This window comes from Cavia porcellus, unplaced genomic scaffold (genome assembly GCF_034190915.1).
Source record: "Cavia porcellus strain 051 isolate PalLab524CR breed Dunkin Hartley unplaced genomic scaffold, mCavPor4.1 scaffold_1, whole genome shotgun sequence".
In the NCBI taxonomy this organism is placed as follows: domain Eukaryota; kingdom Metazoa; phylum Chordata; class Mammalia; order Rodentia; family Caviidae; genus Cavia; species Cavia porcellus.
Window position 1 is genome coordinate 130,581,582 of NW_026947484.1, and position 23,084 is coordinate 130,604,665.

General features: G+C 44.3%; 1 protein-coding gene and 1 non-coding gene across 2 annotated transcripts; both read right to left on the minus strand.

Moving 5' to 3' along the window:
* Positions 1 to 2,599: 2,599 nt before the first annotated feature.
* Positions 2,600 to 4,386, minus strand: Kcna10 (potassium voltage-gated channel subfamily A member 10). The gene has a single exon (XM_003479222.3). It carries the CDS (start codon positions 4,384 to 4,386, stop codon positions 2,851 to 2,853), a length of 1,536 nt encoding a protein of 511 aa, XP_003479270.2. The 3' UTR covers positions 2,600 to 2,850.
* Positions 4,387 to 13,555: 9,169 nt separating this feature from the next.
* Trnaa-ugc (transfer RNA alanine (anticodon UGC)) lies at positions 13,556 to 13,627 on the minus strand. The gene has a single exon. It is a non-coding gene; the product is annotated as a tRNA-Ala (tRNA).
* Positions 13,628 to 23,084: the final 9,457 nt, after the last annotated feature.

Here is a 23,084-nt window from a genome sequence, read left to right on the forward strand (position 1 = left end):
GTGACTTGGGAGCCGTTTGCAGTATAAGTTTGGTGCAATAAGAAAATGGTGCCATGACTGCTGTCAGGGAGTTGTAGTAGTAGTAGTAGTAGTAGTAGTAGTAGTTGTTGTTGTTGTTGTTGGTGTGTGTGTGTGTGCATGTGTTGTGTGTGTGTGTGCATGTGTTGTATGTGTGTTTTTGTCTTTGTTTTCTACTTAAGGGAACTGGGGTTCATTAAGGCCATACGCATCTGACTTATGAAAACTCAGCCAGGCTCTTTGACTTCAACTCTGTAGAGCTTTCCACCCCAAACCTTTAAGTTTTGAAAGTGCTTTATGGGTTATAAAGCATGTTTCAAAGAAAATGAATAGACTATTAGTCTTGACTTGCACAACTCTTGGCAAAGGCATAGGCATGATTAAATGGAGAAGAAACACAAAATTTGGACGCCCTTTGTAAATTGTGCCACTCTCTGAAAATTGTTGTTTCCTTGATGTCATTTGTTTATTTTTGCTATGGAAATTAAAAGAGACCCTTCAGACTGGAAAACAATGTCATCTCCTCTGGGTCTCTAGCTTACTGGTTCACTCTGCAGATCCTGCAATCTGTTGACCTTCATATTATAGGAGCTGAAACCTTCTACTAAATCTCTCTCTCTCCCTCTCTTTCTTTTTCTTTCTATGTGTACAGAAGTCCTTTCTGATCTGCAGGTTTGCTTCATGTGATTTCAGTTAATTTTAGCTCACTGTGGTCTGAAAACACTAAGTGGAAAATTTTAGAAATAAGCAATTTACAAGTTTAAATAATTTTATCATATATTTTTGCTATAGTCTATTTTCATTATTAGTTATTGCTGTTAAGCACTTAACGTACCTACTTTACAAACTACATTTATCACAGATGTGTATATATACGAAAACCATAGTGTATGTAGTGGGGAGGGAATTATTGTATATATAAAGCATATATATATATATATATATATGCTTTGTATGCATACAAATCACACACACACACACACACATATGCTCTTTCTCTACTTGTTCTGTTTCTCTGGAGAATCTTGTGGGTTGGGCAGAGTTGAGCTTGCAGTAATTTGGGACCCCCAGACATTGATTGTGATGGGTGTGATTGTTTTGGGGTGTGTCTTGGTGCTGAATATTGGGCCTGAGAAACACACAGGCCTACTTACTTGGAGTACAGGGAGTGGAGACATTTGCTGCCCATGGGATATTCCAGTTCCCTTTCCTCATTCTGGGAGCACGGCTGGCTGAGATGCTCCTCTTCCAGGGGAATTGTTCCTCAGGTTGGGCTGCCACAAGCATCCTCCTTGAGTAAACTTGGCCTCTGCTCACCTGCCTCAGAGCTTGCTCTTCCTTGCTGGTCAATTCCTGTTAATTCAGTGGGAATTAAACTCTGAAGAAGATGAACATGTCCGTTTTGGAGCAGTCCTCTGGGCCTCACATTTCCTACTCTCAGAATCCCAGCTTCTGTGTCATGGAGATAGGTCAGGCAAAATGCACCTAAGAATGTTTCTGCTTGTCCACTGCCCAGGGAAGGGACTGTGGAGCAGGGGACCAGGCAGCACTATCCCCACACTATTGAAATCTTGGAGCCTCCAAGTAATAAGAACCGTGAGAGTAATAAAACCCTAAAAGTCTAATTGTTACTGTAAAAAAGAGAGGAAAGTAAGGTGGACTAAGGGATATAACTGCAGGTATGTTCAAGAGTGTAGGATGGAAAACCATATAACTGAGCTTTTGTTGGATCATTGAACGGAACTGTCTCCAATTTCACTGTATGAATGTTCACTTTATATGCTTTAATTTAGTGATATGGACAACTGTTTCTGGGAAGATAATATGTAACCTATTAACTGGTGATTTCGTACTGTATATATTTTTTTCTAGAAATAATTTATTATTTGTACCCTTTTACTGCATTTTTTTAATGTCCTTTCTTTTTTTTTTTCTTCTCTCTTTAAATTAAAAAAAAAAAAAAAAAAGAAATCTTGGAGCCTCCAAAGAAGAATGCCCTTGCCTGGAGGTAGAAGGTCAGACCTCTCAAACTCCTCTCACTCTCCACAGTCACATCACATCCTCATCCTCTTCACTAGCTGGAAGAACACTAGGCACATAGGTAGAAGATTTAACAACACTCACTGGGTCATGATTTTCGAGTGATCTTAGGCAAATTGTTGCTCCTCGGTTTGTGCAATGTGGGAATAATCTAATCTGTTGAACTGATCATATTGAAAGGCAGTGAGAAAAGTTAGTAAATAGACTTTGAAAATAAATGTGATGCTATACAGTGGTAAGATATTATTATTATTATCATTAAACAATTCTCAGCTCTTACACATTGCTCATAGAAGCTCTGGTCTTTTAATATGCCTGACTTAGGGACACTAAATTCAAACGCTTTTCAGTGTACAGATAAGTCACCTAGGATCTTGTTAAAATACAGATTCTGATTCAATAGTCTGGGTAGCCTGGATTCTGCATTTTCATCCTCCTAAGTACTATCAATATTTCTGAGGCAGAGACTTGAACTACTTCCTTCATAGAAAAGGAAAGGGAAATGTTCCTGTAATGGATTAAGAATAAATGGCTTAGAGAATACAGCAGAAATATGCATTTATTATAACAGCTTGTCAGTGGCCTGTGGGTCACAAAAGATAAATTTTGGTTTTGGGAAAATAGAAGGAGAGAGGATGGAGGGAGAGAAAGAGAGAGGGGGACAAAAAGAGGGAAAGGAGAGAAAAGGAGGGAGAGAGAAGGAGGGGACAGAGAGAGAGAGAGAGAGAGAGAGAGAGAGAGAGAGAGAGAGAGAGAGAGATATGTTCGGTGATTTGAGAAGCCTTGGCCTAATCACTTCCTGGACTTCTCTGTAGAACAGCTTCCATTGGTCTTATTAAGAGAGTCTGTGCTGCCCATTCTTGAGCCCACACTGTTGAGAATTTTATCAATTTCTCCTGGGATGTTCTGCTTCTCCTCATTCTCAGTTTCTCGGTGGTAGAAGTAATTGAAGTTGGAGACAATAACTGGCACAGGTAGGGCAATGGTGAGGACCCCTGCAATGGCACACAGAGTGCCCACAATCTTCCCCCCTGGGGTGGTTGGGCACATGTCACCATAGCCTACAGTTGTCATGGTGACCACTGCCCACCAGAAGCCATCAGGAATGCTAGAGAAATGAGACTCTGGCTCATCTACCTCAGCAAAGTAGACTGCACTGGAGAAGAGGATGACTCCAATGAAGAGGAAGAAGATGAGCAGCCCCAACTCTCTCATAGAAGCCTTCAGTGTTTGCCCCAGGATCTGTAGCCCCTTCGAGTGGCGGGAAAGTTTGAAGATGCGGAAGACCCTCACTAGCCGAATGATCCTCAGGATGGCCAGGGACATGTTCTGCTGAGAACTTGGTTCTGTCTCCTGAACCAGTTCTGTGATGAGAGTTGCAAAGTAGGGAATGATGGAGATAATGTCAATTATGTTCATGATGTTCCTGAAGAAGTCCGTCTTGCTGGGGCACACTACGAACCGGAGCACCAGCTCAAAGGTGAACCACACGATGCAGGTGGACTCCACCACAAAGAATGGGTCAGTGAACATGGTCTGGGAAAGGACTGTTGTGTTTGTGATGAGGCTAGGATCTTTGACCACCTTCAGCTCCCTGTCCTCCCGGAATTCAGGTAGTGTCTCTAGGCAGAAAATGGTGATAGAGATGACCACAACCAACACAGAGACCACAGCCACACCACGGGCAGCGCTGGAGCTCTCAGGGTACTCAAATAGGAGCCAGAACTGCCGATGGAATTCATTGGTGGGGAGCAGAGTTTCAGGGTCTTTGATGAAGCCTTCATCCTCCCGAAACTGGTCCATGGCCTCACTACCTAGCTCATAGAAGGAAATCTCATCAGCAAAGATGTCAATAGGGACATTGGCTGGCCGCCGGATTTTACCACCAGATTGGTAATAATACAGGATTCCATCAAAACTGGGCCTATTGCGATCAAAGAAATATTCATTTCTCATGGAGTCAAAGAACTGCATCCTTTTCTCCCGGTCCCCCAGGAGGGTCTCTGGGAACTGATTGAGAGTTCTTAGCTGGGTCTCAAACCTTAGGCCTGCGATATTGATGATAACTCGCTGATTTCCTTCATTCAAGATCCCAGGCTCAGGAGCTGGGGGATCCACATAGTCTCCTGGGAACTTGGAGAAGGTAGTTTCATGGTTGGTGCTGTCACTGATGAGAATCCTCCAGTTGGAAAAGGGGCTACTCCCAGGCCGGCCTTTTGGGCTGGTTGGATCAAAATCTGTGGCATAACCTGGCTCTTCTTGGATTTCATCTGAGTTATCAAAATTGACCAGAGCAACTTCCATTTCTTTCCAGCCACACACATCCATTCTAGGGGGGTTCAAGGAAGCAGCATGAAGACCCCCAGTCTTCACCACCTGCTGTGAACTGTAGAGAAGAAGAAATTTATTGTATCTAAATCAGGGTAAAATACAGCTGGCTCTGGATTATTGAGAGAAGGCACATCAATGGGTTAAACAATGAATTATGTTTAGCTTGACAAGAAATGCTGTGGTTATTTTGGTAGCATTCCTTTCCTGAAGTCAGTTTGCATCCCGTGAGTTTACACACATTAATAACCCCTACAAATTGCAAAGAAAGGGACTGATAGAGAGAAGCAAACTTTCCCCAGTAAAGGAAATCTGTATATGTGATGACAGAGAGGGGTCACAATAAAAGAAAAAGTTGTTTTTTGGTAATAAAAATATAATTTTGTGCTGGGGGTATAGCTCAACAGCACAGTACTTGCTTATCAAGTGCAAGGTTGTGAGTTTGATTCCTGATACAAAAAATGTTTATATTGTATATATAATATTTTTATAATATAAATATATATATATATATATATATATATATATATATATAATTTTGTATTTGTGTGAAGTCCTTCAGTCTACCTAACACTTTTCCATATTCATTTGGATTTTTGACTATTTTCTTTCATGTTCAACAACTTTTTGGTTACATCTTCAAAATATGCCCAGAAGCCTACCATTTCTCATCATTTCCATAACTACTCTGTCTTGGACTAACTCCACTGTCCACAACTCCACCATCTTGGAGATCTGGAGTGGATGACTGAACCAGGCTAGGATTCTGTTCAGAAGGAAGAAGAAGAGCTAGAGGAAGGGTGACCTATCAACACTGTCCTCTAGGGTAATAAGCTGTTTGTACCTTTGGTCCTTCATCTGGAGGTAATTCCTAGAGCTTTGAGGGTACATTAAATGAGGTACATATGTAAATGCTTGGCAGAATGATGATTGTGTTATAGCTATTGTTTTTGTCAACTTTCCCACATCACAGGAACTTCAGAAGCCATCAGGCGCTGGAATTTTTTGGCTCAAGTCAAAGTTGTTCATGGAGAATAATTTAGTATTAAAAATCATTTTTCCTAGAGTATTAGTAGGTAATTCTGTGTATGTGGGTGTTGAAGATGGAGTAGGGCTGGGAAAGCAAGCCCAGTGGACTTGGATATCCACAGACATAGACTAACATTTCTTCTTCAGGTCCATGCTGGCTTCAATTTCAGCTGAAGAATACCAAAGCCAGGCAGGTTGGAGAGAGGTCAGGAACCTAGCCTGAGGTGAAATCTGTAGTAGTCACAGCTTTGGAGTGGTTTCATTTGCAAATTATAGGAATATCTTGCAACATATAGTGCTTTGGTCTCTGAATAGTCATTCCAGATCCCTTTGTCTCACTGGATGACAACCGTTGTGTGAGGTTAGAAGATGTTGTCTCTGTTGATTCACAGGGGCCAAGTGACTTTCTCGGATCACACAGTTAGAGTTACAGAGCCATGATCCCAACCTTATCACAACTTCCTGGCATAGGGCCTTTCTCAGTACAGCATAGGGTCCCTGTATTGAGCCCAGGCCTCCTGGTGGAGCTACAGGCCAGGGCTACAGAATCATGGAAGCTCAATTCTCCTTGCATTCCATGCCTTTTTTTTTTCCAGTTCCAGTGCCACACATGGTGATGAGATCAGCAGTGGCCAGACAGGGCTGCTGAGCACCTGTTCCACTTCTTAGGAGTGAGTGGCTTTTGCAAGCTTGCTAATTTCATCAAGCTGCAACCTCCTCTGTTGTTGACTGAGGAAGGATATGCCACTGCTGAGCATGTCAGGTGCTGGCTTTGTACATGACGCTTGCTAAATGATAGGGTGGTTGGAAGGTGGGGATGACACTGGTTAAAATTTCGAGAATAGAGTCAATTGACATGAGCTCAGATCTTGGTTCTGTGCATGGTATGCTGCATGTGTGGCTCCATCTACCCTGTTTAGTAAATGTGGATTATTATAAACATAAGGACTAAAGAAACTTTCCTGGTAACAAGAAGCCTAGCTTGAAGCTTTGTTCCACCACACAAGAATATATATTTTTGAGAAAATCTCTAGATTTTATTACCCTTAGTTTCCAAAGTGTGAAATGGTAAAATAATGATAATTCCCACATGTAAGATTATACTGAGAATTAAATAAGGTATGATAGTCAAAGCACTTTGTAAATTACTTTAAAATGTAAAGAATTATCCTCCACACTTCCCTCCCTTCTGCTCCACACATAAACCCAATATAACATCCTTGTGGGAAGAAAACACATTTCATGTGAAGAATTGCAGGAGGACTTCTCAGCTCACCATCTTCCCCATCTGTTCTGCTTGACCTGCCTCCATGCCTTTGTCCCTGTTTTGTCCTGCCTAGTATGCATTTTTCCCTCCCATTTTTCCTGACAGTCCCGGTCCATGTAGAGAATGTCAATGTCTTGTGTTGTCTGTGGATCCCCAGTCCAGTTGGAAGAGTCCCTCCCTCTTCTGTGCTCCTAGTCTGCCTGCATAGATCTTTCTTTTGCACTGAGTTTAGAGGCTAACCATGGGGTTAGCCTTAACTCCTACACTCTCACAGTTTTTAGGCTATATGATGGTGTCTTATAAGGTTTTCCCACTGTTCTATATGGCCTTGAGGTGAGATAAGACTCACCTCTGATTCCTATTTCTGTCACCCTAGTGTCCAGCTTGAAGTGGCAGCTAGGCAAGTGGCTGATGAGAATCAGCGTGGTGGGACAGAGACAAGTTTGAACAGTGCATTGTGTGGACGCAGTGATTCACTTCATTAATATAAACCCCCAGAAAATGTAAAGTTAGAGGACAAAGCAGATCAGTGGTTGCCTGGGAACGGGGCCATGGAGGAGAGCAAAGGATTACAAAGAGCCTCTGGTGAACTCGTGTAGGGGTGATGATTATGCTCCTCATCTTGGCTGTGGTGATGGTTTCACAGGTGCATTCACGTGTCAGAACCCATTAAGCTGCATGCTTTAAATCTACTGTACATCATTGTATCTTAATAAATATGTAAAAAGTGGTAAAGAAGCAAGCAAGCAAATAAAAAATAAAGGTGCATGCTTGCCAGTGATTCCTTAAGATTTTGGGAAGAACCAAAAGATATGATGTGGATTGCGCAGGTCAGGTGTAAAGATCTGTGAAGCACTCACTGTCGTGCCCAGAACAATGACTGCTCTGCTGCAAGGGTCAGCAACTGGTTTATAAAGAGTAAATACACTGAAGCCTTGGGCCAGTGGCAGTCCTTGGAGCCTACCCAGCAGGGCTGTTCCTTTGGAGAGCAGGCAGTGCAGAGGGCTCCCTTTCTCAGAAACATGAACAAAGTCAAGGCAGCCTCTGACTATGGCTTCATGCTCATCATTTTACCTGCTGGTGGGTGATAAATTGCAACCTGCAGTGGGAAATACCTGTTCTTTTGGAGAGAGTTCACCTATTTCAATGGGCTTTGCAGTCACTATGTCATGGAAGACAAAATTGAAGATGGTTTTGCCCTTGGAATCTCAGGTTATGCTGCCCTCCTGCGCCCACAGTAGCCTGCTGGAAGGAGACAGATGCTTGAGGTGAGGTGAGTCCCCCAGTGAGGATGGAGCTGATGAGCAGAGAGCATTTAGCAGCCTGGAGACTTCTCTGGTGGCTGCATATGAGGTTTCAGTCTGAGTTTTAGACCTTTTTAATTCTATGGAGGGCCCAGCATTCCAAGGCCTCCATAGAATTACTCTGATGCCATAATGAACTCTCACCCATTGCTAAAGTGATCATAATTTTCAAGTTTTCTACAACATCTGACTTCTCTCATAATCTCTGAGCTAGACTGGCACAGTGCTGACGTCTTTATCCTGTGAACGCACTGGGCTATCTTCCATAGGCTACTTTGTGCAAAGGTCCCATCATTTGCAAGCTATTTGTTTCTTCCTCTCCTGCTCCTTCTCCTTCCTCCCTGCTTCTTTTTGGCAGTGCAGAAGATCAAACCCAGGGCCTCATGCATGCTAGGTAATGCTCTACTAGCTGAACTATATCCCCAGCCCTTCATACTGTACTTCTAACAATCACTCAAAGGGAAGCCTTTCCCTGAATTTCCTGGGTATAGATACTTCCCCACTGAGGTCTCCCTAGAAATTTGTCTGTAGTTCTCTCTGGACATAACACTATTCGATTTATGGTTTTTTTTTTTTTTTTTTTTTTTTTTTTGCTTCAGAACTTTGCTATCTTCTGGGTCCCTCTGCATGTAGCACACAGGAGCAGGCTAGTCCATTCACTGTCCCAGGGTGTCTTACACATCCTGTCTTTGCTGACCTTTGCTGGCTCCCCTTCTCCCTGAGCCAGACAGATTTGCTCTGTGGCCTTAGACTATTACAAACTCTGGAATGCTGCTTTTTTCTGCTGTGAGTGTCAAAGTATTTTGTTCCTCAGGCATGCAGAGGGAAAAACAAGATATTGACTGTTGTGTATAACACTGTGCCTGACACACAACATGCATGCCATAGATGAGAGTAAATCCTTCTAGTGGAGCTCCCTTATCTACTTGTGCTGCCTCGGTGTTGACCACAGCTGTCCCAGTAGCCTGTGCACTCTGTAGCATGTCCTGTTGGCATGGAAATGTGGATGAATCTTTGTGGTATGATGGTCTAGGTCTTGCCTGGAGCTGGCACTTTGTGCAGGCAGGCTATTGATGGCTGTGTTCTATGCTTCTCCCAGAACATTGCTTGCACAGATATCTGTGACTAATGCTGGGACAGCAGATCTGTCTTTGCAAGGTCACAGAGCTGTACTGAGCAGGCAGGGTCTGAGTCCATTGCATGGCCTTTCCTCACAGGTTGCCTTCCGTTTCCTAGCAACCCCAACACCTCCACATTCAGGTGAGAGAGCAGCTGTTCTGAGTCAGAGGATGATAGAAAGCAGTCATCTTACCGAGGCAAGTGTGTACTGTGCCTCAGGGCTCCAAGGCTCCTGGAGAGGGGGGTGCAGGCAGCGTCACTGGCAAGCTCAGATGTGGCAGACTGTCAGCCTTTTGGGAAACAATGTCGTCTCAAGTGGGCCTGTCACGAGTAAGATCCACTGGCGTTTTGAAGTGCGCGTGATTGCAGGAAAATGGGGGTGGAAAGTGAATCTCCACGCTGCCTGCAGTGAAGCTGACAGAAGAGGGCGCCACTCTCCTGCTGCAAGCAATCCCTGGCCACTATACTACCTGTTCCCTTTCCTTCCATCTTTAATTTAGTTTTCTCTCCTTTGCCCCAGGCTTTGCTGATTCTCCCTTAGAGTAGTTCTCAAACCCACCCCTTCCTGCTCTTTGCCTCTTCTGCAGCAAGCTCTATCTCTTTGACTCTTGCCAAGTTACAGGCCCCACCTCTCTCAGGAGCTGAAAGAGGAGATATTGTTCCTATCTTACCAGCAAGAAGGAAACTTAGGCACGACTGACTGATTCTGCCACTCACCTGAGCCCTCTATCTCCTTGTGAAAGATAACTACAGATGCTCAAATCTCCCTACTTATTGAGCAAAAGTCAGAAGGTGGGATGGCAGCTGTGGAGACATCAGGGCTTGATATTGAGAGTGGCATCATGCTAGAGACCTGAGGTAGAGAGAAGGTAGGTAACAGGTTTGGGGTGGGTGGGGGTCATTCCGAACGCAACCTGATCTCCAACACAGCCTGAAGAAGGTTCCACATCTAGACTAAGAGTGTGGCCTCTGGGGACAGATGTCAGGGCTTGGCTGTCAAACATGATTTGGCAACTTACTGCCTAGGCAATGGAAAAACAAGCTAGTTTTTCTCCTTTAAGTTTCCTCATCTTTAAAGTCACCTTAGTAGTGCCTGCTTCACAAGTGTGTGATAAGCAAGTGATACCCTATGGAAGGCCACAGAGTGAGGTAGGTGCTCAGTGAATGTCCACACTTGGTATTAGTTGGGTAATGGATCAAGGATTGGGTGGAGATGACCATTTCTTATTTTACTCCTTTGTTGCTAGCAAAATGTGTGTTACATCTTACTGATGCAGCATTAGGACCCTTTCAGAGGCTATTCCTCCTCACACAGGGTCTGCTAAGGGGGTTTATCATGATCAGTGAAGGGAAGATTACAGGAGCAGGTGTCCCTGAGACCCCAGAAGGTAAGGTTGACTGTGCTCTCAGCCCCTCTGCTGTGATGAGGCTGTCTTGAGTGGGTGAGGCAATCACTCCATGTACTGATCCTCAAGCTGATCACACATTTCCACATGGGGTAGAGCCTCACAATTTTCCCTAGTGTAGGTAAGGATTACTGTTCCCATTTAACAGAGGACTCTGAGGTCCAGAGTGGTGTATGACTGGTCTAAGGTCCTTTAGTTACTAAATTATAAAGCTGTGCTGCAAACCCAAGGGTACTAGTTCCAAATCCAGCATTCATACCTTTGTCCTGTGCATCACAATGGCAGAACCACTGCCATATGTGACTCTCATGCAGAATCATTCATTATGCCCTAATGCTGTGCCTAGGGTACACACGCACGTATACACATGTATGCACACCTCCTCCCACAGCCACACATACACATGTGTGCCTTCTCATATAAATCGTTACGGACACACACATAGTGCATATAACATTACTAAAACACCAGAACACATAGGCACATAGGTGCAAATACGCAGACACACATGACCAAACTCACATGCACAACTTTGCAATATGCAAAGCACCTACTCTGCACAGATGTTTCTCTTCAAGGAATGCCCTTCCATCCCTTTTCCTATCTCATCTCTTTGTTTCTTGGAACAGGAAAATGTTTGAACACATGGCTCTCTTCCTTGTTTGAGTGATGATAGGCATGGCATGGGCAGTCTGTCCCTTTTCCTGTGAGGACTACTTAAGGGACAGAATGATGGAGACAAAAGCTCTATTATTTAGAACCTGAACAGTAGCAGTGATATTTAAAAGAACGATCAAAAGATAATACATTCCAGCAGGAATACAAGAGCTTACAACTTAACTGCTACTAACATGGTGACCAGAACAGCCCCCTCCTGGTCTTGGGGGAAATGCTTTCGCTTTGAGTCAGCTGGGGAAAATACCTCCTCAATCATTTTTCCTAGAAGGTCTTGTATGGCCTTCCTGTTTGCCTTGGAGAGAAGGGTGCATCTGCCTGTGATGTAATCGGTGCGTTTGTTAGGTACTAGGAGAGAAGACTGAGAAATCATAGACTCGGGGCCCTGAGTACCTTCCTGCAAGTTCCAGCATGCAAAGTATGTGCATTTGGTTTCAGCATGCTTTACCTAAGCATCCCTACGACTGTGATGGTTGAGGTTCTGGTTCCACCAGTGCCTGCATTTTAAGTGAGGCAGCTTCTAAGCAATTACTTCAATGACATATCCTTTGGGCTGTCTCTCTGCTCAGTTCTGGGTGTCAGCTGCTTCCAAGTAGACATTTTGGGGGAGGTGTGGAGTCAGGAGGTCACAGTACAGAGAGCTGAGGCTGGGCCCAAACTTTCCATAACTGCATGCCTTGTCCTCAAGTAGGTCCTTATCCAGTCTCCCTCCGCTCCCCAGGGGGCTTGGATGGAGCCCCATGGAGCTGCCCACTGGTCAGCTATTCAGCTACTGAGTATGAGATATGGAAGGGCAGGTGAGTGACATGTGCTGGGCCTTTTGTTTCTGTGTCAGATAGTTTCTTAACACATATATGTTGAAGGGTCCGAAGCCCATGTGAATTATCTGCAACCTGGGGAAGAGCCTTTAGGATCTCAAGTACAAGAGGCCTGTGGCTCTCCCAAGCCGTAAGCTCTGTATTCCACTCACCTTTGTACAACCCTATGCCTTCTAGATTTGTTCACATTCATATTTTCATTTGACCCTCACAACAGACCTGAGTCAGACAGGCTGCTGTTATCTCCGGTTTACAGATGTGGAGCCAGCAAGGCCCAGAGTGCTGAAGGTAGTAAGTGGCAGGGCCTGACTTTCCCTTGTCTGACCCTAAACTTAAAACTCACTCACAACCTCGATCAAGACTAGTGATATGCATCTAATCTTCCCTGGGCTTCTCAATGACATCTAGCAATTCATCATTCATAAATTTACATAAGCTTACACATCCCCTCCCCAAATCCTCCATTTATCCTCCCCGAAAGCAGCCTAGTAGTTTCATCATGGATCTAGCAGGTTTAAGTTTGCAACCTTGGCTTTGTGACTTCTGCACTAGTTACTTCTTCTCTGTGTTTCTTTGTTTGTAAAACGAGGAGACTAGCTGCAGATAGGATGAGCAGACATTAATGATCTGAAGATAAAACTCTTAGAAATAGGACCTGACACATGGCAAGGACTATGTGCATTTGGTTCCAGCATGATGAAGTCTGGGCCTGGCTGCTCTGCAAGTAGCTACATTGCCTTGGCCTGATTTTGAGAGCGTTTCTGGGCCTTCCCCTGTCCCCTCTAAGTGTGTGAGCACCCTGCTATTTTCTTTCGCTGGGGTCTGCTCTAGTCTGGTTCTCTGCACAGGCAAATGTTTCTTTCTCCCTGACCTTCATACCCCTTCAATCCCCAAAGCCCATGGGAGCTGCTCCCATGCGGTTCCCCTCACCGCACCCTCCCACCACCAGTCTGTTCGGATACTACCTCTTGCCTGAATTGCTGTTTTGGCCTCTCCAGTCCTTCCTATTCCTGTTATGTGCCTACCAGGCTGTTCTTCCTCTCATCCAGGCTGGGTTCAGTCCCCACTGCTGGAGGCCTCTAGCTGATCCTGTCACAGAGAGCCTGGCACATATACAGTGTGTGCCTCAGTCCATCATGTGGTGGGACCTCAGCTTCATGCATCAACCAGTTCCAGGTCTGTAGTGATGTGACATCCCCCAGGAATGGAGAGAGGGGAGGGATGAACTTGGGCCCTGTTCTAGTTGGCAGGCATCACTGGCCACACCTTTTCTCCCATCTCTTTCTCTCTCCTGCACAGGTGGCCCAGGCTCAGGCAAGTCCTTGGCTAAGTATTGATACTAAACAACAATATGCCAAATGCCAGTCCTTTATGGAAGTATCCATAATCCTGAGTTATTATCCTGGGGTCACCTCTCTACAGAGCCACCCCATAGCTATGTTCAGGATTTCATAAGCTGTATGACCTCAGGCTACCCACTTGACCTTTTGTGTTTGTTTCGGTCATCTCACTTATAAGGCATGGATAATAACAATGTCTTTCATTTTGTTTTAGTGGTGCTGGGGATTGAACCTAGGGCCTTGTGCATGCAAGGCAAAAACTCTACCACTGAGCCACACCCCTAGCACTAACAATGTCTGCATAGAGGTTTGGGGGGAAGGATTTATATCTTTGTAATCACCCCAGCCTCCAGTACAATATGTTGTCCTACACACTGAAGAACCTCTGAAAATATTGGCTGAATTGTTCAGTGATTGGCATGGGCTGTGGAAAAAGGCACCTACAGTGGAATTGCAGACATCTGCCCAAGAGGGTGGGGTGGGTGGTAGAGGCTGCATGTATCCAACAGAACACCACAGAGGCTAGTGTCTACATTTAAGGCTGAAGTTCTGCGTCTGGTTTCTTTAGGCCTGTTTTTCTATTGACTTGTATGTGGCTTTTGAGTGGGAGAGCTGATGAGAGGCTTCTGGGAATTCCTTAAATTCCAGGAAGGCTCCAGAATTTCTAGAATAGAAATTTACATAGTGGATGGGAATGTGGGGGCATCTGTGGTCTCTCCTGGTGGGAAGTCACGGGGAAGAATGAAACTGCTATGGGAGGCTCAGAACTAAATCGCTAGGAATGTGGACCATAGAATACTACTCTCACTAAAAGCATGCTGGGAAGCAAGCCAGTCAACCCACTCTGCTTGTTGTCCCACATGCAATTGAATTTCCCCAGAATCCTTCAGGAACTCTAGGAGAAGGATGATGTGGGCCTCTGATATGGCAGTTAAGATCCAGCTGCAGAGACTGAGTGGGGTCAAAGGAAAACAGTATGGCCATGCACTCACCTGTGGGACTGATGGAGGCGAAGGTGTGTCTTCAACAACTTGTGGATCCTTGGCTGCTCTGGCAGGGTCAGCTCTCCATGGCAGAGGAGATGTGCTGGTTTCAGAGCGGACTGGAGGACTGGCAGGAGGGAGCCAGCCCAGCAGATGCCTAGGATTCAGAAATCCTATCCCTCTTTGAAACATGATCACCTTGGTTGTCTCTGTCTTTGAGGAAGCTTAAGAAATGGATCCAGCCATGGTGTGTAGGTGGGTGAGTGCAGGGTGGCAGGACAAACTCAGGAAAGAATAGCCTCCAACTCCATGACTGAAGGTGAATGGCCGGCCCTGATGCAGAGGTTAGATTAGCTGCTGACACAGGATGTTTCCTGTGGCTATGATAACATGCTGGTAACAGAAAGTGGTGGTGCTGGCCTATGCTTCCCGGTCATTCCCCCTAGCTTAAAGAAGACCTTGTCACAGATGTAGGTCAGGTCAGGACTTGTGTTCTTGGACTCCTTAGTGACTGATCTTGGCATCAGTTTATCACAACAGGTATTTTGATTGTGGGGAGGATCCGGGTAAGGGTACTTGGTTTGGTCCCTTTCAACCCAGAATACAGAATCTTGGCCTGATTGAACTGTTTTACAGATTTTTCTTTGACTATAACCAGATCCCATTCAGTTCCTGTGGGAGGGCCCTGGCCTAGAGGAGAGTTTGTGTTGGGAAGGAATCTCTCTACAAGGAGAGAGGATCCTTTCACTCCTCACTCCCTTCCAGGGTTTGATGCCAGGCAAACTGACACTTTTAGGATGGTGAATCTGATTAATAGTAACTGCCTAAGCAGAGTCGTGAACAGAAGATACCTCATTTATACCCTGTTTCTCTCTCCATTTGGTCAGTGACCTTCATTTTTTGTACTGAGCCTCCGCTCTTAATAATAGGAGCGAGTCTGGGTAACAGCAAGAAAGGCAACAGAGAGCTGGGAGCCAACAGCTTTGGTGTCAGGGGGCTGTGGTTTGGGTCTCATAGTGTCTACTAGCTGGTGACCTTGAGCACGTCCCTCCAGCTCTCTGAGGCAACAAAGCACATAGCACATAGGGTCTCAAGACAGTTGTTTGGGTTCAAATCTAGGCTCGGCCATGAACTGCATGACCTTGGGTAAACTGCCTAGACTCTCTGAGCTTCCATTTTCTCATCTGTAAAGTACAAATGAGAATAATAGTGAATCCTTCCAGTGTTGGGAAGTTTCACTGAATTAATTCATGTATAACACTAAAACCAACTCCTGGCATTATTAAAACTCTCAGTCATTGCCCTCTAGCCTTCGTAGTAATAAATCATGATATAGATAATGAATTTCAAGTGCTTTGTACATTATAAAATGATTTAGAAATGCATGTTATTATTGATAATTAGATAACATTGTCTTTGAGGTCCACAGACTTTACTTTTAAGGTCTCCTTTAAGGAACCTTAGGAGGTTCCTGCTCCAGACTGGGTGGCCTTTGCCTCTTCCTTTGTCCTCATCCTATTTTCAGTCCTCATCCCTTCCCCTTGAAATTGTCCTTCATAAAGCTTCATTCATAAAATTGTCCAGTCCAATCCATCTCCAAAGGCTGCTGAGAGACAATCAGCTAATCCTATGGAAATCAGGGATTCTGCTCTCAGAGGCCTGTGAATGCACAGAGCCTTTACTCCAATGGGGCTGAGCCAGTGGGTATTTTGGGCTATACTGGAATGATAACTCCTTTGCTGTTCCTCATGGGAGGCTGACTTATTTTCCTGTGTTTATGGGAAAATGTGTGCTCCTTTTCTTGTGAGTTTCTGTCTTGGAGCGGTTGGTCGGTGTCCCAGAAAGCCTGGTGGTGACTACTCTACCAGTTCCTTTAGTGAAGGTCTGAGTTTTGAGCTGAGTTCAGATTGGGGCCCCTCATTATTGTCCTGGGCCTATCACAGCTCAGTTTCAAGGGTTGGGAAGGACAAATGGGTAGCACAAAAGCCTTCCTCATCAATAGCTAATGAGTTCATCAATAAAGAATGCCTGTCTGCTCCCTGTGAGCAGTGCTGCCCTCCTCCTCCCGTATTTCTCTCATGACTCCCACTTGTTACTTTCCTTTCTCTGGGTTACCTGGTTGGCCTTTCTTATGAGACCAGGCTCATCATGAGTAGGGTACCCCGAATGCCTGCAATTCATCTTGCTTTCCCGAGGCAGGAAGCTGTGCCTGTAAGATGTATCTGTCCTCCTTGCCCTAGGGAGGCTCCATCTAGCAGGCTGTAGACATGCTGGGTATATGTGGGGAATAGTTCCACCTCTGTTGGCAGTCACTTTTGTCTTTGGAACCAATATTAGCATTCTCTGAGGAGTAAAACATTTGAATAGTCTGGGAGTAGGAATTCGAAGGAGGAAGGGGGAATAGATGAGGTAAACTGTGTTCATGCTTTTGCAAGAGAGTTCAAAATAAGATTCACCATCCTAAGATGGTCAGGACTTTTCATACATATTGGTAGATATGACTGAACCGGGTAGAATGGTTTCTGTTAGGACTATGGTTTCTGTTAGGCTAAATTAGTTAGAAAGGCCAATTCTATTAGTTTGTTTTAAGTGATGTTTATCTGTCTGCCTGGCATTGTACTAGGTGCCGGCATAAAGAATGGACCTCACTGGCATTACTGAGATTACACTCTGGACATAACTTTGCAGCTGCTACTTCCTAATGAATTTTAAAAGATTTCCATTCAGATACAACTAGCATACAATAAATTACACATATAAAAGTGTAAAATTTGATTAGTTTCAACATAAGTGAGTACCTATGAAACCATTACAATTAAGCTAGTGAATATTCCATCACTTCCCAAAACTTCCTTAAGCCCCTTTGTAATGCTTCCCTTTTCTCCCTATCCCAATCCATCACCAAATAACTAAGAATCTGATTTCTGTTATTAGAAGTTAGTTCTTTTTTAGAGTTTTGAATAAATGGAACCCCAGTGTGTGACTGTATGTTTTCATTCAGCAGAATTGTTGTTGTTGCATGTATCGATATTTTATTCCTTTTTATTCAGTTGTATGGATAGCACACCAGTTATTTATTTGTTGAGAGACATTTGGGTTATTTCTGTGTTTCAGCTAGAACAAATAAAGCTGCTATGAGCTTGCATGTCCTACTCTGTGTATAGACTTAGGCTTTCATTTTCTTTGAGTAAATATGTAGGAATAGATTACATTTTCCAGTTTGAGATGAATTTCAGTGTCTTTAAGCAATACTAGGTTTTCAGAATCTTCCAGAATCTTTCCAAATATTGAGAAGAAAGCATGTGGACATGCATAGGTGCCCAGAGGAAGGAACACAGGTAAAAACCGTCAATGACCACAGGTAAACATTGTTTTCTTTTGAGCCAGTATGATATGGTCCTCTACAATCTAATTACAAAGGCTCAGTCAGCTGGTTATCAACTTTGACTTCCAGGATTCAAGCCTGAGGCATAGCTGTGGCCAGAGAAGAGGCCTCCTCTAGTTTGCTGGGCCATAAGGGGCTTACTTGGGCCTGGGAAAGATGAAAACATCTGACCTCAGATGCTAGGGTAACCAACTTATTAGTAGGCACTGTAATGTCAACAATGACATGTAAACAAACGCAGAGAGCCAATTCTGCTTGCTCCTTTAACCTAAGACTCCTGCCATATTTTATAAATAATTCCATTTGATGCAAATTAATCTTTTTGTCTCCCAGCACTGAGTCCAAGTTGAAGACTATCTACTCTACCTTCTTTCATCTGGAAAGTTCGACTCAATGTGGCATGGGCTTAGCTGCTTTTATTCTAAGGAGTAATTTGAATCCTAGTCTACAAGAAATGAAAGGTGGAAATCTATAGGGTTCAGTAACTCTGCTGACTTATTAATTGATTAAAGTCTATATTTATTTAACAACTGGTTCTGTTAGTGTTCTTCAGAAGAATAGAACCAATGCAATGTATATATAATTATAGGAGGGAATTTATTAGATAGGCTTATATGATCTCAAGCTGAATAGTCCAGTAGTGGTCACTGTTATGGCTTGTGTCTGGATGTCCCCCCAAAGCCTCATACATCATGGGGGCAGGTTTCTAGAGGTTGTGATTGATTCATGATCCAATACTGGGATTATGGATGTGAGTGCAACACTCGTCCTAGGGTAGGTGTTGCCTACATACAATATAAGGGCCAGAGAGTATTTTCTGTGCTCTTCTCTCTTTTTGATGCTTTTCCTTTTGATGTCTTTCACTGCTATGAACTGTTGCTTCTCTGCCATGTTCCACTATGCCTTGGAGCCAGCTGAGTATGGACTGAAAGCTCTATAAACTATGAACTAAATAAAACTTTCCTCCTTTAATTCTGGGTATCAGGTATTTTGACTCAGCAATGAGAGAAAAGTAACTAACACATCCTCTGTAGGCTGAAGAACTGGAAAAACCACAAACTGCTCAACCCTAGAAATTAGAAATTTCAGAATAAGAGAAGAAGTGCCACTCACATTCAGGGATTATCTTTCCTCCTCAGTTAACTGACCCGTATACCAATAATCTCTAGAAACATCCTCACAAACACACATAAAGGATGCTTTACCCATTTTCTAGACATCGCTCGATCCAGTTAAGTTGATGAGTACCATTAGTGTCCCACTAGTAATTAAATATAAAAACTGCACTAGTTGCCTGAGTTACAGGAAACAGAGAGTTAGAGTTAGATGCTTTTGGTTCAGAAACAAGAAAGCAATGGCAAATGTTCCCCTAGGAGATAAGCACTATGATACAGACATAATGTAGGGACATTGCTTTCCCTGACTAGGTGGCTTTCCAAGCCAACAAAGAAGTCAAACATCAGTGGAGGTTAATTTCATCAGGAAGATTCCTGATGTTGCTTCTCTTTGTACTCTCATTGGCTCAGAAACCTGCCATTTTTGTCAGAAGATTCAATTGAGAAGAAAACAAATTTGTTTGAATTGCACATGCAAAAATCATGATGGGGAAAATGTGCAGGAAACATTCTGGAATTTATCACAAAAACTCACTGAGTGACATTATTCACAGTGGTTACTTTTTAATTTTTTTAGAGCACTTATGCTAGGTGGTACAAGGACAAAGATTTGGCTCATGTTCCTGCATTTGATCTCCAAAAGAATAGAAGCATGTTCTATTATCTATTTTATAGATGGGGAAATTGAATCCCTAAGGGAGTTGGCCTGCTCCAGGTGTTTCAGCTCCTGAGATGAAATGTGTACCTAGGCTTGTAGATTCAAATTATATGATAAAGGTATGCACCATGTGCAGGGCATCGGGTGGCTGTGGAGAATGTGGAGGACCAACTACAAGAGGAAATCAGCAAGGGCGTCCCTGGGAAATAGCATTTGAGCTAAAGAAATGGTAATTTAGGATGAGAAGAGGATGCAGAAGTGAAAGCGTTCAGTGGAGAGGAGACTTTCTGAGTCCTGTGAAGGTCAGAAGAGCAATTATCTTATACCTGGAGTGCAGGAGCTCAGGAAGGAGGCATCTAAGTTAGGTAGCGTCTACACAGGCCATCACACGCTTCAGAGTGGTGGTGTGATCTGTTCATCCTGGGGCCCCTGGTGTAACTTCCTTACCTGACTGAGCATGAGTCTGGCTATCTAGGGAGGAAGGAGACCAGGTCTGAGGCCCAAGGAATTTACAGTCCAAGGCAGGGTTAGTCATTCTTTTTCTTTTCCTTCTTCTTCTCTTTCTTCCTTTTCTTCTTCTTCTTCCTCCTCCTCTTCACCCTTTCCCTTCCCCTTCCTCCAACATTTTATTCAAAGAAAATTTTCAATGAAAGTCCAATCTACAAAATAGATGAAAGAGAGGGTATTCTGCGTGAATTACGCTGGAGCCCTGAGCTGTGCCTGCTGACTCTGATTCCCTACTCTTAGGATCTCCTCTAGCTCCACAGAATATAGTCTACTCAGTTGCTATAGTCATCATGGTTTCCAGTGTTTTTCGTTCAAACCTTCCTGGTTGTTCTGGCCCCCTACCTACTTGTATCTTCTGCTCTCCTCTCTCAAGCATGCAGGCTGAGTGACTCAGTCCAATTTGGTCCTTGCCCAAGAACCTGATCTCCTTGCTCTCCACTGTGACCTCTGGATCTTTTACAACCCTCAACCTGGGAGCAGGGCCAGGGGCCCAGGGCCTCCATCTGTCCAACTGGACGTCAAGCTATGAAAAACGAACTCCCCTATCAGGTCCTGGGGCCTCTCAGGCTTCAGTGTAGGCTTGCCCTTCTAACCTAAACTCTTGTCCTCCAGTTTCTGGGACAAAAGGATGATCAGGGCTGTGCATCCCTCAGGGAGGCTATATTATCCCAACAGTATGTAACGGAATTAAACTCAGCAGGGAGAGCAATCTGAAGGCAGGGGAGAGTGAATCAAAGGGTGGAAATGAACAAGAAGCTGCTTTCTGCAAGGTTAAGAAACAAACTGCCATCAGATATAAGCACTTAACAGCATGTTTTCATTTCTGCTGTCTCAGGCCAGTGTAGACTGTCCCATCCCTTAGCACCTGAAGACGTTAGTGGTGCAGGTAGATTCTTTTCATACATGCACAGGTCTGCTAGCACCTAATATATGCCTTGACAATGTGTTCAGTTTTGGAGACAGATGTGGTGGGAGTAGGGGAACATAAAGCAGAAATGACATAGATCCATTAGTGTTAGAAATATCCAGAACCACCTCAGGATGCTAGGAGGACATTGTGTGTATATCACCTTGCTCTGAACCTGCTTCCTTGGAGGCTCTGAGATAAATGGGAAAATAATAGATAATAGATATGTTTGTTATGGAATCACAGAGGAGGGAGAGCTTAGGTTGGAATGGAGGAAGGAGCACTTACATTGGGAGGGGACGATCTCATCTTTGAGGAGTAGCTAGAACCAGTCCTGTAATAAAGATGGGATCTCTTGAAGCTGAGAAGAAGTTTGTTTGTAGAATGGAAGAAGGGATATGGAGAAGGGTATGGTGGGCACATGTAAAAGAAAGCATGGAGGCACATGCAAACCTGGTTTGTCCTGTAAACTCCAAGATCAGGAGTGTGCCACCTACATGACCCTTCATCTCAGCATCATAGAATGGAGAGCTCTGGGCTCAGACAGACCAGGGTTCAAATTCCAGTGGTGTGGCCTTGATGCATTTCTTAACATTTTTGAACTTCAATTTCTTGATTCTGAGAGTTTGCTGACTATCTTGTTGGCGTTTTGCAATGCAAAAGTGAAAAAACAATGTTATTACAGAATTTGGCCTGTGAAACTCTGCTCCTGCCTCATGTATGAGGCAAAAAATCTTGAGTTGGAAGGGATCATCAGTGTCTGTTCTAACCTTCTCTGTGAGTAAGCCCCTCTACAGCAAAACTGTCAAGTGGTTGGTTAGCATCTGTGCAACATTTCCAGGCATGTGCAATGATCACTGAACTACCATAACCTTGACTGTAGAAATTTATAGCATCCCAGTGCACAATAGAGCACTTTCTAAGCCCCAAATCACAGGATCAGAGCTGGTAAGGACTGATCAGTTCCCCTGTAATGTCACCAGATTGGAGACAACTAAACCAAAGGCTGGTTGTCATAGGTAAATCCTGCCATGTGGCAATTGAAAGATTCACCATAACACACTGAGTGAACCTGGACAAGTCATAGCCTCTATGCGTGTAGAAGTCTGGAGCCAGAATCAGTAACACCTAAGCTCCCTCTTGTAGCTGCATCTTTGACCAGTGCTCTATTGTGTTACTCCTATCACCAAACCTGGAATTGTGCAGTATAGGATAGCCCAAGCAAGATGGAGTGTGTCAGTGGGGTCTTACCTCACCATGGCAGGGAAAGGGGAGCAGAAGGGGGTGACTGGGTGAGCTGGAGGGACAAAGCGTGGGATAGGCTGGGAGTAGTTTAGGAAGGATATCATACAGGAAAACCTGAATAGTATGCAACTTTAGCTCAGAAGTTAGTAGTGGAGGAGGCTGAGTACGGGGTGCTATGTGTGCCTACAGGGCAGAGCCTACAGATTCCATGGGGATGGTGGTATAAAGCATCAGCATAGGGTGTCCACATTAGGGCATCTCTGGCTGCATGGCTGGCATCAGCATTGGAGTATCACTCATATCTGATCTTGAGGGAGTAATAACTGTCAGGAATAAGGCAGAACTCTATACTGGAGGAACTGGCCACTGGCTAGGCTCTCAGAGAAGGGCCAGTATGGCCAGAATGAGGTTGCCAGTAGAATCAGTTGGTATTTGCAGCGAGAGGTTACAGTCCCTGGGAATTATGTAGGTTATGGGGAGGTTGGGTGGGAAGAACAGAGCTTTCTAGTGCCAGATTTCTTTGTCTTATTGTCCCCTTCTGTTCAGCAGGGTCTTACTGGGATGGACTCATGGCTTACTGAATTAGAGACGAGACCTTAGAGTGCTGGAAGGAACCCAGGATGAGCTGTGCTATCTAACTTGCCAGATGACACTGGGCAATTCCATCAGGCAGGTTGGCTTCAGTTTTCCATCAGCAAACTGGGGATATTACCTCTGCTCTGCTTTCCCTACAGTTTCTTTGAGGGTTAAAATAAAAGCTGCATGGCATAGTACTGAAGTGGCCAACTGTTTTCTGTCTCATCATGAAGTCTGTCCATCTGCAAGTCTTCCAGAGCAAAGGTCTAGCCTTAGGCTTCCTTGGTGATCCTCACAGCATTCAGGATGGAGCTATATCCACTGTGCAGTCTGAGTGAGAGGACAGACCACAGCTGAGGCCAGC

What these genes read in the sequence shown, in the direction of transcription:
- Kcna10 (XM_003479222.3), bottom strand. Translation starts at nt 4,386, where the DNA reads ATGGATGTGTGTGGCTGGAAAGAAATGGAAGTTGCTCTGGTCAATTTT.